Source organism: Mastacembelus armatus, unplaced genomic scaffold, assembly GCF_900324485.2.
Source record: "Mastacembelus armatus unplaced genomic scaffold, fMasArm1.2, whole genome shotgun sequence".
NCBI lineage: Eukaryota > Metazoa > Chordata > Actinopteri > Synbranchiformes > Mastacembelidae > Mastacembelus > Mastacembelus armatus.
Genome location: NW_022872941.1, coordinates 1,397,919 through 1,408,930, shown reverse-complemented (window position 1 = coordinate 1,408,930; position 11,012 = coordinate 1,397,919). Strand labels below are relative to the sequence as shown.

The following is an 11,012-nucleotide window of genomic DNA, read 5'->3' as shown; positions in this document are numbered from 1 at the left end:
ATAAGGCTGTTGGCCAATAATCCTGTTGGCCAAGGAGAAATGAGAGAAAGGAATGGACAGGTTATTTATTATACTGCTTATTAGACAGAAAATGTAGGCATACTGAACTCTGTTCCTCTATGGCAGTCACTGAGGACCAAATTAAGATCTATGTTTGGCCAATTGTTTATCCTTAAGTTTGTAAGTAGAAGTGAAAGTAAAGGATTTTTACTTTTATGTTGGCCTTAAGTCCAAAATATTCTTTCTAGCAGCTATGTCCTAGGGTGATATTTTCTGCCAGTGCAACAAGACTTGGAATGATCTTTCTGAGGAGGAAATTCCTTCTCTAATCACACTTTACTCTGATCTGAGTTAATTCTACTGCCCTATTTTGTATCACATTTTTCATTTACTTTCATCTTACTGACATATTTTTAGTATCGCCTTTGAATTCATTTTATTCTGTTTTTATGCACCGTTTTAAGTACTTCCTAATATTAAACTACATTACATAACAGGTTATTTATCATTCTTCACTAATGAAGATGACAATGCTTCTGTCAGTCGTGATTTGTTTATGAAAAAATACAGTGATCATACAGCTGTGGTGAAAAACTCCCAGTTCTTGTTGCTGTGCTTAAATAACATGTTTTAATTATGCTGGAGTTCAACCACCTGAGAGTGCATGTGCCCAGCAGCACTCCTGAAAACTAGGGGCAAGTGGAATAGCCCGCTAAAGAAAATGTTTATACTTTGAACATATTGCCAGATTTCATAATGAATGAATCTATGAAAATCAGTTCAAGTTTAATTGTCCACATAAGCTTAGTTGACAGTTAGTGCCAGAAGAACACAGCAGGCAGAGTTCAGCTTCTAGTTATGGTCTTTCATCCACTGCTCAGTCCACTGCACTATTTGCTCCAGGTTGTGCTCAAGATCCTCAGGAGTATTGCTGGACAGCTGGTGTACAATCTCCTCACTGTAAGCCTCTATGGCCTCCTCATAGATGGTCTGGAAGATCTCACACTGCACATTGTCCTGCAGCTTCTTCCCTGTGTAACCCCTGTCAGGCATGCAGAGGATGGGGTCAGAGACGAACAGGAACAACTCTGCACATAAGCAGAGGGTTGTCCTGATATCTAGTAAGCAAACTGATAACTAACCTCATCAGTTTAGAGAAAATGCCAAAAAAAGTGATACCAAGATTACACAGCAGCTAGTATGTGTGGATATGGAGCAGTGATAGGTGGTAATCAGATCAGATCACTTTTTATGATGCAGAAAACCAGGTATTGCAAAAAGTGTTATTTTTCTTCCCACTGTACATAAGCATACTATGTTTATGGTGACCGGAGTTGCACAGTTTTGATGACTGCTGACATTTGCTGTAAAGTAAATTATTATTTCAATTAAGTAGATTCTATTTAAAATAGCCCTTGTTTTAATTTCAAGTAGCTGCTTTGGATCTCAGTATGTTCTACATATACTGAGGCTGTGATACAAGTAAAGTTACTAATTAATCTTCATAATGAGTAAAATGTCAACTTAAAGATGTAGAAGGACGTAAAACCTGAAATCATACCATAAATAGTTCAATAGAAAACAAGTTTAAAGAAAGACTGGTGTCTGACATAATTGAGTTTCAGCACACCTGAGATATGAAGTAACAGGTACCTGCTCTCGAGCCGTGTGTACAGCTGGGTGTTGTCTGTGCGAAGAACAAAGACAATGTGGAACCAGCGTTCAGGGAACAAGTCACAGCCATGATAGTCAACAATCACACCACCTTCAACCATTTTTTCATCCAGCTCGTCCACCACCTGCAGTATCACATCAAGTCACAATTAAGTTTATAGCGCTCATTTACTTCATATTCAATTTAAACCAGAACTAAGCTGCAATCCCTTCAAGAATGATATTACTAGAGCATACAGTATACATACAGAGTATATAAATGTGACCACTGCGCCTCCTCTTTCATTTCTCACTCAGATGTGAAGCGCACTAATGGACGCACTGGGTCAACTCCAAAGTCTATTACCATACTGTTTTTGTGGCAACATCGTTCTATTATTGTGCAGTAGGGTATTAGGTTCAAAGCTTTTTCAACTCACCCTGTCTTCATCCAAAATTGGACATTGGTACTCTTCATCATAACCATCATAAAGTTGTCCTGGGGGAAGAAAAAACAAACAGAATCAATAGAACAGCATTAGGAAGAATGTAATTTCTTGCATTTATTCACATATTGTCTCTAAAGTACAAATACAACCAATTCACATCCTGAAATACCAAACAAGGGGCAGCCATGATAGTACACGGATAATGGCCAATAAGGGATTTAATTTGCAATTCAAAAGAAGGATGATTCATCAGTGGAATGCCAGACCATGCATTGTTTTGTGTTTACAACAGTTCTGAAAGCTGGTTGGAATTTTTACCTTCCTGGGCCAAGTCTCCTATGTTAATATAGGACAGTCCAGTCTGCTGAGCTAGCTCCTTTCCCAAAGTGGTCTTACCAACACCTGGGGTTCCTGTAGATAGAGAGAATTCACATTTCAGATTAAGATTAAAAGTCCTCAACAATGGAGTTATACTGTAGCTCTAATACCAGATGCTTATAAAATACCACTTTAAGTCATTGAGGACTGCATCTAATGATTAATTAATGATTAAGCTGCCATTTAATGACTTCTAAATTATTTAGTCCACAAAAAACAATCAAAAACAGAAAGGTTGACTGTGATCTTTTTTTAAATTGTTTTCTAAATGACAACCATTTTGTAACATTTGATTATTTTATACTACACTCAACTTCTGTTCAGTGGCTGGTCTTTACATCTGTATTAATACGTTTTCAACACTATCCCTGACATGTCATCTGGGTTTAATCTTGCAATAGGATATGTTATAGAACATGACCTGGTGTTATTCACACCCCTGTATAATTCCAGCAAGATCTCTTCAAATCTTTGACTCTGTTAAATGATCTGATTTCTGTACAGGATCTGCATGAGACCTTCAATCAATAACATCTCTTGATGATGTTAATTAAGATTTCAGGGTAAAGATCATTGCTTATCATTACAGAACACACTTGCCTACATTTATATTTTCGGTATAACTATGGCTTGATTCTTCTAGCGTTAAAACAAATCGCCTGTTCAGAGCTATAGCATTACAAAGACCTGCAAAATAACCTAACCTTGGTATATTCCTGACGTGATTTTGTCAGACGCGGTCAGACGAGGCACAATACCTAAAAACATGCAGCAGAAGTTCATATCACCTGTTAACAAAATGTTTGGTCGCTTCCTCATCTTCATAACTCGCTAACAACCGACACGTGTCTCACTGACGGCACCTGAAAGACACAACAAAGCTCTTATCATCGCTCCATGTCAGTCTAAGACAGACTCCTTCACCTTTACGCTGCAGGTAAACAAACTAACCTGGAGAGACTGGGGGTGATAAATGGAAGACTTAGGGAGTTAACTAGACATTTGTTGTTGAAGCCGTCAAGAGCAGAGAACACTTCTACAAACAGTGCCGTAAACTGATGCTTCATGTCAGTTTTCACGACAACAGTCAGTTTACGGCATTATGAGTCTTTGGAGGTTAAATTGGTAAAACCTCACTTTGCTTCATATGTCTTTGATTTACTGTTTAGTAACACTACTGGACCAGCTTTCTTTCACAAAATAGCTGTTGTTAGGCCGGAATAATTCTGAAGTGACGGAAACACCGTAGTCTGACTCATCAAATGATCAAACAAGGTAAGTTAATGCAAATTCAGCATTAGCTTAACGTTCACTGGTTGATCCGCTTCACCATTCCGCGGGTACAATAAAAATGCAGGTACCTAGCGTTAAACGACAGCTTGTTTTCGGCCAGGGACATTCAAATGCATTAAACTGTACCTTCCTCGGGATATTGAGGTTTGACATTCCGGGTAAGTTGTAACGTAACGTTTTGACGTGTGGAGATGATGCACCATGACAGCACAATAACAAGGAAGAAGTTAAGCTAAACACAATGGAACATGAAATCTCAAATACCTATCTTCCTTTTTCTGCTGAAAGACATACTAAAGTTTAGAGACCTGTTGTCGTTGTTGCTGTGTGTTAGCCAGCTCTAACAGACTGACCGCCACCAGCGTTTGCCACTGGTTTCAGGTTACCAGGTTGTTGGACTGCTGCCGTCAGTGTGAAGTATCACTGTGAAGGATGAACAAACTTCCTCTGGGAGATAACACAGCTTCAAGCAGAGTAGGTTTTCTACATGATGATCACATTACAAACACACACACACACACTCGTCAGTACATGAGGACTACTTAGATAAAACTGGTGGAGTGAAATGTACCTGAAAATTATAGTAAATTGTCCAATATGTTATGTAAAATATATTATATGTTATGTTCTTTTTGTTTCCTGCAAGAAATAGAGAATTCTCCTGCAGTATTATTATTTTATTTTTGCCATTAACATTACTCCTGAAAATAGCACGCAGTAATGCACACAGGTTAACCTTGTCTTGGCAGCAATTTCCTTCTGTTGTTCCTTTATGAATCTTCAGTCATTTTTGTTTGACTGTATTTATGACAGGTGAATTGCTGGTTCGATCCATCGTTCTTTGATTTGCCAGGAGAAAGCTTTTCTCTACCTGTAAGGAGAAAGGGTAGCCAGGCTTTGGGGTCCAAGGCTGAGCCCAAGAGACAGAAGAAGAGGAAAGGAGAGGTCAGCAACTCAGACCCTCATGCATCCTGCCTGATGAAAGAATCAGCCCAGAGGGACCAAGATGATCCCTGGGTGGACAGATACTCACCAAGTTCACAGGTCAGTATCATTGCTGTTGCCATTTGTTCTGGTATCAGTCTGGAACTGCTTACCTGATAACATCAGGGAGGCAAACTTGGTGTCCTTGAAATTTTTAAAGCTTTTATTGTGGCATACTGTGGCATCTCCAAAGCTCAAATTTCCCATCTTCAATTTGTCCAAAAGGCTGCCTCTAGATTTCTCTCAAAAAAGAAAAAAAAGGGATCACATCACTCTGCTCTTGAAGGCCCTTCATTGGTTGCCTTTTCAATTTAAAATACATTTGAAAATCTTAATATTTGTTTTTAAATCTCTGCCCAATCAAGTATCCATTTATTTATCTGAATTGCTGCATCAGTATATCCACTCGAGAAGCCTAAGATCTTGTAACCTGAACCTTTGTTTTAATTCTGCACTCCAGACTCAAGCGTAGGGGTGACCGTGCCTTCTCAGTAATTGGGCCTTGCCTCTGGAATGACTTGCCAGTGGAGATCAGAATGGCTCCCAGCCTTTTCTTTTAAAAACCCATTTGTGCTCATTGGCCTATTAGGATTTATATTCTTGCCTATTGTTTTTCCTATTTGTGTTTTATTTTTCTGATTGCAGTTTTTGTGTTACTAATATGCTCTTTCTTATTGTGAAGCACTTTGGTCAGTCTTGTGTCTGTTTTAAATATGCTATATAAATAAAGTATGGGGGGGAATCAAAGCTAAATCCAACCAAATTTAAACACATAGCATTCAAACCTGCTATAAAATAAATGACAGATATTTTATCATCCTGCAATGAGGATACACTAAAATGTTAATCTACTGTACCTTTTCAGTTCACAAACTTTAAAAAAAACTGAAGTGTTAACCTAGACATGCAGAAGTGTGGGCACTGTCCCACTGTGCCTGATGATGCACAGTCTACATCAAAGAGTCCACAGAAGGCAATCTTACCTGTGACTTCATCACTAACCCTAACCCTTCATCTTAACTGTGCAGCATCTGGGAAAAACAGAGCTTTTTTGGAAGTGCTGTGGATAGACCAGAGGTGTTTGGAGAAGTATGTAGCAGCATTTGATGTAAAGAATACCTTGCTAACTGCAAAAGCATGGAGTAGAAATATTCTGTTTTGGGGTTGTGTGGTAGCCAGTGGTGTGGGAAAGACTGCACTGATAAAGAGTGAAGAGTATATATTGCCTGGCTGGTAGGAGAAGTGGGACTGTTCCTTTGATTAGGACATAGGAGTCATGTATTCCTATTGATTTATTACAATATTTATTTCTATTTCAAAATTTTACTGTGATGGGTGTGTGGTTTTGTCATTAATGCACATGAAGGGAAGAAAGAAGGAAACAGGATGAATCCTGTGGTACTGGAACTGAACTATAAACTCTAACCTTTATCTCTTCTCTAACTACTTACAAGGTGGCCATCTTTCCCAGCAGAGGGTGGTAACTCGCTAGTAAACAATACAACAATAAACAATACACACACATAAGCAGAATATAGCTACTGTCAATGCATATCACCCTCTTGAACATCACTGTAAAGCTCTAGTCAGATCTTAAACATGTCATGTGCAAGATAACAAGATGGTGACCGACAAGATGGCGACCGACACAACCAGCGAGGCACCTACAACGCCACCAACACCAAGAACAACAACAACAACGCCAACAGTACCTGACAATACCAACTCGGACAATGCCAAACTACAACTCCGTCTAGCAAACAATGAAATCACCAAATTAAAGCAAGAAATATGCCGCCTCTCTCACGATCTCCAACAGAAGGACTCCATACTGACTAGCTTCAGGGACGTTGCCCTCGAGCAATCGAGGAAGATCTCCACACTTACCTTCACTCTCCAGGACACTGCCCCATGGGACCCGTCAACCTGTCCACGACCCTCCTCCTCTTCAACACCATGTCTTCGGTCCTCCTGGACCAAGGTTGCGGTCCGTAGGCGGAAAAGACATCACCACGGGTCTCCGCGTCCCTCCCTAGACCTCTCCAATCGATTTGCACCTCTGTCCTCTGCCACTCCGGACCTACATACTGTCTCATCCGCTAATCACGTACCGGATTGTTCCGCTCCGGTATCCCAACAACCCCCGTCACCCGCCGATGACGTTCAGCGCCGTCACCTGCTCTCGCTCCCCTCTGAGGACACCCGCCGCCCCCGCCATAGTCCAAGTGCTCCTCGCGGAGCCCGTTGCCCCGGCGGAAAACAGTCTCCATCCCACTCAGCTACTACATCAGTGTGCCGTAGGATCCTTCACGAGGCCATGCTCAGGCACACTCATGGGCTCCCTAGCTATGGACCAACCAAACTGCCGCCTCCATCTTCCACCTCAGCACCCGATGTCAGCGCCCCACCTCCCCGCCAGCCAGCACGACGTCACGATTCAAACGGCCAACTACTGGCGTCTTCTCCACGCCCCCTTTTTCCCCCAACCACGTTAATCATCGGAGACTCAATTATAAGGAACGTACGCTTTCTCAACGCCACTACTCACTGTCTCCCTGGAGCTACGGCCTCAGACATCTTGGCCATGCTTCCTGGATTACTGCCAACACTTCCGTCTTCCATCATTAGAGTGATTGTTCATATTGGAACATGTGACACGTCATTCCACCGGTCTGAACTGACTAAAAGGGATTTTCTCTCTCTCCTCCACCTCCTAAGCAACTGTGGTAAGACTATTTTCATGTCTGGTCCCATCCCCACGCTTGGAAGAGGCTCTGGCCGCTTCAGTAGAATCCTCAGTCTCAACACCTGACTGTCTGTCTCCTTGTCCTACAATCTCCAATTCATTGACAACTTCAACCTCTTCTGGAACCGGCCTGCCTTCTTTGCAGGAGATGGTCTACATCCTAACCGCCTGGGCTCCCATATGCTTTCCACCAACATTCAACATGCAGTTCACTGTACCCCGCACGCTAACACTGGACAACCTGTCCATTCTGTCCCACACGCCTGACTACCTGACTCCATACAACCAATCCCCTCCATCTGGTCATCCTTCCGACCTCGTCAAGGAAATCAGGTATACGCCTTATCAACCACTCTGTGCTGGCTAACATCCCCAGATACATGGACTCTACACCTTTCCATAACACTCATTTTGGGGTACTTAACGTTCGCTCCCTCTCTCAAAAAGCATCCCTCATCCTTGACATTATTCTTAAACACAATCTCGACATCCTGTGCTTGACCGAAACCTGGCAGCGGCCCAACGACTTCACTGAACTTAATCAATCTATTCCTCCTGATTTCACATATCTCACCCATCCACGCCTCTCGGGACGCGGTGGCGGCCTCGCCATACTGTTCAACCTTAAATACAAAATATCCATCCACCCCACTGTCACCTTCCAGTCCTTCGAAGCTCTCATAGCACGTATTCACGGTCACACACCAACCTTCTTGGCCACTATCTACCGCCCACCTAAACCTAACCCGACTTTCCTGGACGAACTGTCTGACCTCTTAGCTAACCTCATCTCTGTCAGCCAACATAATTCTTCTTGGTGATTTTAACATCCACTTCGACAATCCCAACAACACCACAACAAAAGACTTAATTTCTTGTCTGGACAGCTTTGGGCTCCAAAATTCTCGAAAAAGTTGTTCACCACCAGGTTCATACCAGGTTCATACCTTTCCGCCAATAGCCTATACTTTCAACCTGGTTTCCGCCAACTTCACAGCACTGAAACTGCCCTGGTCAAAATCATCAACGACCTCCTAGTAGCCGCAGACTCTGGCCACACCTCACATCATATCACCCCTGTCCTTAAACACAGAGTGTCCGCGGATCCTTAAAAAGTCTTAAATTCCACATTATAAAACTAAGGCCTTAATTAGCATTAAAATGTCTTAAATTTGCGTTTCAAAGGTCTTAAAATGAAATCTAACCGACCCCATGAAGAAGATTTTATTTTCATCTTGAAATCAAATTGAAAGCCTTTCGCGTATTTGTTACGCAGAACGAAATAGGCGGAACCAACTAAAATACGCGTTTGAGGGGAGTTTATTTAACACATGCTTTCCGGCAGCTGCGTGAACTGCGGGAAAGTTTCAGCATTAGTCTTTTGCCATGGGTAAATGTAAATTTAGTGACAATTGGTTACAAAACCCTAATTTTGCGCCGTGGTTAAGTCCAGTTAGTGGCAACGTGTTCGAGGTCCGGTGCAGGCTGTGCAAAAAAATTTAAAACTCAGAACAATGGGTATGAAAGCTTTGGAGACCCACATGCGGTGTGAATAAGACAAAGCGGCTGCGGAAACCTGTCAGAAAGCACCTGGTATTTTATTTTTGTTTTACTCAATAAATCAAACGGTGTGTTAACAGTTTATATCAATAAACTGTGTTATGGTAATTGGTTGTATTGTGGGATGTTTTATTTTATTTCTACAAAATTGATTCAATTCAATTCAATTTTATTTGTATAGAGCCAAATCACAATACAAATCATCTCAAGGCACTTTACAAAAACTAAAACTAAAAACCCAACAATTCCCTTATGAGCAAGCACTTGGCGACAGTGGAGAGGAAAAACTCCCTTTAACGGAAGAAAAAACCTCCAGCAGAACTGGGCTCAGTTTGGGCGGCCATCTGCCTCGACCGGTTGGGGTGAGTGGATAGAGCAGAGAGTTTTGGTGGGACCAGTAACTGCACATCAGCGATATACAGCTCCAGGACCAGGGACACCTGCAGAAGGTACAGAGAGAACAGAGAGAGAGGGAGAGAGCACAAACTAGGGGAGAGAGAGAGCACAAGGTAACATTCAGTGGTGGAATATACATGAGGTGGGTGGAGAGAAGAGAGGGGAGGGGAGGGAAGGAAGGGGGGGGGGTTAGGATAGGGGAGCTCAGTGCACCGATGGTCCTCGGGCAGTCTAGGCCTATAGCAGCATAACTAAGGGATGGTTCAGGGTTGCCTGAAGCCAGCCCTAACTATATGCTTTGTCAAAGAGGAAGGTTTTAAGTCTAGCCTTAAAAGTATAGAGAGTGTCTGCCTCCTGAACCCAGGCTGGGAGCTGGTTCCACAGGAGAGGAGCTTGATAGCTAAAGGCTTTGCCTCCGATTCTGCTTTTGGAAACTCTGGGAACCACAAGTAGACCTGCACTCTGAGAGCGAAGTGGTCTATTGGGATAATATGGTACTATGAGGTCTTTAAGGTATGAAGGCGCTTGATTATGAAGGGATTTGTATGTGAGAAGAAGGATTTTAAATTCTATTCTATATTTTACAGGGAGCCAATGAAGAGAAGCCAATAGAGTGCTTCCTAATGACATATCCTAAAGGAAGCATGTACAGGGTGAACAGAATCGGTCCTAGCACGGAGCCTTGTGGAACTCCATAACTAACTTTTGTTCGTGTGGAAGGTTCATCATGGACATGAACAAACTGGAATCTGTCCAATAAATTGGATTGGAACCACTTTAACGCTGTTCCTCTGATACCAATCACATGCTCCAGTCTCTGTAATTAAATGTTGTGGTCAATGGTGTCGAATGCAGCACTAAGGTCTAGGAGGACAAGTATCGAAACAAGTCCCTTATCTGAGGCTAAGAGAAGATTGTTGGTAACTTTCAACAGTGCTGTTTCTGTAGTATGATGTGCTCTAAATCCTGATTGAAAATCTTCAAATAGTTCATTCCTGTGTAAGTGGTCTGATAGCTGCTTAGCAACAGCTTTTTCTAGGATTTTAGAAATAAATGGCAGGTTGGATATTGGTCTATAATTAGCCAAGACTCCTTGATCAAGACTAGGCTCTTTGAGTAAAGGTTTGATTACTGCAGTCTTAAAGGCCTGTGGTACATAGCCTGATACTAGAGATAAATTTACCAAGTCCAATAAAGATGAGTTCATTAATGGCAGGGTACCTTTAAGCAGTCTAGTCGGGATGGGGTCTAAGAGACACGTTGATGATTTCGATGAAGCAACTACTGATGTCAATTCAGAGAGATCTATGGGAGAGAAGCAGTCTAAACATAACTGAGGTCCTACGGATGATTCAAGAGCTACTGTAGTAGAAGATTCATTTATTGCAGGTATAGGAAGCATCTGCTGAATTTTATCTCTAATAGTTGTGATTTTATTTGTAAAGAAACTCATAAATTCATCACTGCTGAGAGCTAAGGGAACACTGGGCTCAACAGAGCTGTGACTTTTTGTCAGCCTGGCTACAGTGATGAAAAGAAACCTGGGATTGTTC

General features: G+C 42.0%; 2 protein-coding genes across 7 annotated transcripts in view; one reads left to right on the top strand and one right to left on the bottom strand.

Annotated features, from left to right (window-relative positions):
- Positions 1–537: 537 nt before the first annotated feature.
- On the bottom strand, positions 538–4,116 carry ak6 (adenylate kinase 6). 4 transcript variants are annotated; one of them, XM_026311674.2, is made up of 6 exons: positions 4,038–4,116; positions 3,269–3,343; positions 2,421–2,513; positions 2,094–2,152; positions 1,654–1,799; positions 538–1,042 (listed from the first exon to the last, which is right to left on the bottom strand). In XM_026311674.2, exons 2-6 carry the CDS (start codon positions 3,303–3,305, stop codon positions 853–855), a joined length of 525 nt encoding a protein of 174 aa, XP_026167459.1. In that variant the 5' UTR covers positions 3,306–3,343; positions 4,038–4,116; the 3' UTR covers positions 538–852. The 4 variants fall into 4 exon arrangements, with proteins under 4 accessions (XP_026167459.1, XP_026167441.1, XP_026167431.1 ...); XM_026311656.2 differs by having other exon boundaries at positions 3,185–3,343; positions 4,038–4,114; XM_026311646.2 differs by lacking the exon at positions 4,038–4,116 and adding an exon at positions 3,432–3,586 and having other exon boundaries at positions 3,185–3,343.
- rad17 (RAD17 checkpoint clamp loader component) overlaps positions 3,565–11,012 on the top strand; it is a 34,942-nt gene continuing 27,494 nt past the window's right edge. For 2 of the 3 annotated variants that reach the window (XM_026311626.2, XM_026311618.2), the window contains exons 1-3: positions 3,565–3,755; positions 4,155–4,247; positions 4,587–4,817. In XM_026311626.2, the coding sequence (XP_026167411.1) occupies positions 4,206–4,247; positions 4,587–4,817 (273 nt within the window). In that variant the 5' untranslated portion in view covers positions 3,565–3,755; positions 4,155–4,205. Of the gene's footprint in view, positions 3,756–4,154; positions 4,248–4,586; positions 4,818–11,012 lie in introns of those variants that run through there. The other variant, XM_026311636.1, reaches the window with a different exon arrangement.

What these genes read in the sequence shown, in the direction of transcription:
- ak6 (XM_026311656.2), bottom strand. Translation starts at nt 3,305, where the DNA reads ATGAAGATGAGGAAGCGACCAAACATTTTGTTAACAGGTGATATGAAC. An exon ending in AGGAGACTTGGCCCAGGAAG is followed by an intron (nt 2,153 to 2,420) that starts GTAAAAATTCCA and finishes TTCTTCCCCCAG; the next exon opens with GACAACTTTATGATGGTTAT. An exon ending in TACACACGGCTCGAGAGCAG is followed by an intron (nt 1,043 to 1,653) that starts GTACCTGTTACT and finishes CATGCCTGACAG; the next exon opens with GGGTTACACAGGGAAGAAGC.